This window comes from Spodoptera frugiperda, chromosome 21, assembly GCF_023101765.2.
Source record: "Spodoptera frugiperda isolate SF20-4 chromosome 21, AGI-APGP_CSIRO_Sfru_2.0, whole genome shotgun sequence".
Classification (NCBI taxonomy): domain Eukaryota; kingdom Metazoa; phylum Arthropoda; class Insecta; order Lepidoptera; family Noctuidae; genus Spodoptera; species Spodoptera frugiperda.
In genome coordinates, this window is record NC_064232.1 from 5,086,262 (window position 1) to 5,089,658 (window position 3,397).

Consider the following 3,397-nt stretch of genomic DNA (forward strand, 5'->3'; position numbering starts at 1 on the left):
ATTACTGTACTCAGTCATTTAATGGTTTTTTTTTTAAGCGTGGACAAGCCACAACCTATACAACTCCTGTAACCAGGATCTACAGTAGATACAACCATGAAAACACCGGAACATTGTCCCAGGGAAATACCACTGTTTGACGAACGAAATAAATCAGAAGATGTAGAGGAGAAGAAAAGAAAACGATAGTTTCCAACCGGTGAATTTAAGTGCAGGAGACAGAATGACTTAAGCCGGCACAATTGAGAAGCCACAGTCGCACAGCACCAAAATTTGACTTGAAACAACTTGCTTCCAATAATAGGTATCCCCGTCCCAAGACTTCCAATTTTGTCCGTAAATATGAAACATTTTATCCAACGATTGACCTCTCAGAGTTTGATTGCTCATTGCAACTCCGCTGTCGAAGTGGCACCATGGTGTCAAAGCAAGTTGCCATGGCCAGTAACAATATAAAGAAAACAAATGTCTGTCTGTCGGTCAGTCCGCTAGTGAAGCTATTTGCTCGTTCCAAAGTGTAGATTCCTATGAAGAAAAACGAGCAAGAAACTCGTTTGGATGCCTAACTTGCTCTTTGATTGCGCTATCATTCTCAGGGGGATCTCCTTGCGGAAATGATGGTGCAATACAACAGTCATTTACATGATTACACCTATGTCACACCCACTTTGTCACAATTTATTTTGGCTAAGTCCGCATGTAACTAAGGTAAAAAGAGAACAATTTTGCAACGTCACGCCTTTTATACCCGAAGGGGTAGGCAGAGGTGCATATTATAGCACGTAATGCCACTGTACAATGTACACCCACTTTTCACAATTTATGTTGTAAGTCCCATGTAATAAGGTGGTGAGCCTATTATAGAAAACTAGCATCTGCCAGCGGCTTCGCCCGCGTTCCCGTGGGATAAAAAGTATCCTATGACTCAGCTGCAGTAGCAGTCAGCTCCTACCCTGTCTGTATACCAAATATTATCAAAATCCGTTCAGAACTTTCAGCATGATTGGCGGACAATAACCCAAACAAAGAAAATTTAACATTTATAATATTAACCCGTACTCAGAGTCATTTAATGGTTACTAAATCCTTAACTCCCAGTCCTTAGCAATTGTTTTTAACATAAAATCGTTACTAGGGAATAGTTTAAGTAATCATTAAATGTCTCTGTGTATGGCACTTAGTGTGATAGACGAGAAAAATAAAAAGACATTCACAGTTAGTCAAATAATTCATTTAATTTCATAAACTCACTCCATTGGCAGTATCCAGTAGGCGATATGGGACACCCGTTTAATTCCAATGTTATTCTTTGGGGGGGATTGTTCGACGTGAGTTTTTCACCATCCCTCAACTGTTTAGTAGTAGGATATATGTACTCTACCTTCAGATACTGACCCTTCCTATCACTGAACTTTTGAAAAACAATCTTCCCACCTATTGGATAAGGTTCAAATTGAAGTTTCCTTTCGAACGGCTTAAATTCTAATGCGGTTAACACGGAATTCAAATTGGAATCGTGTCCTACGAGTAGGGTGAATTTCGGCTTCCCACTGTTGAAAATATTAAACATATACTTTAGGAGTGGACTTGCTATGTCTTTTGCAGCGCTTTGTAATTTAAACCTTATATTCTGGTTCTCAGTGATGATTTTTGCTAGTAAGTCCCATTGCTGATCTGTTTCGATTTGGCCCCATGCTACATCAGACATCGGTCGCCCTTCATAATAGCTCATGATGAACGCGTCCACCACTGCATTGGCTATGTACAGAGGTCCATTCACATTGGGCTCTTCGCCGTCTTCAAGGACAATTTCACTCTGTTGGGTATTCAAATCACACATAAACAGTTTCTTACATATATCTGCATCCTTAATGTTCAATATCCTCCCCAATTCAGTGTATGCGTGCGTTAAATTCATTTCTGATAGACGTTTCTTCATCTCTTCAGCTACCTGCTTTTTAAACGCTTCAGTTTTGTTGTGAAATATTGGCAAGAAGAGTGGGTCGAAAGCACCTAAATTTTCGTAATGTTGCACACTAATATTACAATTATTGAACGCTGTTTCAGCAAACGCCTTTGCTGATTCTAGAGTCCTTGATTTCGTATTCGCATAGATAAGCACGTCGTCCTTTTGCGGGCATCCTTCGAAAAAATCTTCAGTATCTAGCCACTGGGAAATATATTCAGCGATATATCCTTCAAACCTTAGTCCCTTTGGCGTCAATATCCCAGCTGCATCGTTCCATTTCGGCCACGGTTTCGACGAGTACAACTCCAAGCCTTCAGTCAAAGGCGTGCGTATATTGTGACGGCCTAACATAACAACCTGTTCTAGCTTCAGGCTGTTTATATCAATGCCTTTGCTCGCGACAACAATGCACATAAAAACAATAAATCCCGCCGCCATGTTTGTGTGTTTTACGATGCACTTTATGTTCTGAATAAAATTTTTAATCACAAATATTTGTACACGATTGAGTTTCAACAATGAATGAGTTACACTGTAATTCGCTGTGTACTCTCCGCGGCTGTGAGCGGAGCGAAACTGGTTTGATTTGTGGGTTGTAGTTGTAACGATAAGCCGTTTCATCATGCCACAAAAATGATAAAACAAAGCTGGATTTAATAACACCGAAGTATAACGACTATACAGCTAATCAGTAATTGCAATCTGTCATTTTATAATGATACTGTTTTCTTATCAAGCCTTGTTATTTGGTATAAAAATTGTGCTAATGTGATTGTGTAATAAATTTAAAGGAATGTAAACAAACAAAAACTCTCTCTCTCAATAGGGTAGATGATTAATGTTTGTTTTAATGTCCGTTTTGTAAATTATTTTAAAAATTAACAAAAAAGAAAACAAACTTTCTGTGGCTAAAGGAAAGACAAGAAAATTTTACCGAATTTGTAGGTACAGTGTTCTTTAAAATAAAATTCCAAGCCAAGCAAGTATTTATTCGCGGATTTTTATAATTTCACCATCGGGTAGTGATTTTTCAAGGATGTTTTTTTTATGGAATAGGGTGCAAACGAGCAGACGTATCACCTGATGGAAGCGATCAGCGCCACCCATGGACACCCGAAACACCAGAGGAGTCACAGGCGCGTTGCCGGCCACATAAAAGGAGTACGCTCTTTTCTTAAAGGTTTGAAGGTCGTATCGGTTTTCTGTATAGATCTTGTGAAAATGTAAAGTAAATTTTATTTTATTTGTGGCCTCATAAATAAATGATCAGATTTCACTCATTAAGCATCATCGGATGGTGATTACTTCATTACGCACAAGTCTTTATTTAATGTAAGTAATGATTTAATTAGTTGGGCTAATGGCTAATGTTAAAATCACGCAATGGAAGGTACATTAAAGGAAATACAGATGATGACGGGGTATAAA

At 38.6% G+C, this 3,397-nt stretch overlaps 1 protein-coding gene across 1 annotated transcript; it reads right to left on the minus strand.

Annotated features, from left to right (window-relative positions):
• Positions 1-1,215: 1,215 nt before the first annotated feature.
• Positions 1,216-2,558, minus strand: LOC118280287 (glucose-1-phosphatase). Its single transcript, XM_035600254.2, has one exon. The coding sequence runs from the start codon at positions 2,405-2,407 to the stop codon at positions 1,217-1,219; it is 1,191 nt and encodes a 396-aa protein (XP_035456147.2). The 5' UTR covers positions 2,408-2,558; the 3' UTR covers position 1,216.
• Positions 2,559-3,397: the final 839 nt, after the last annotated feature.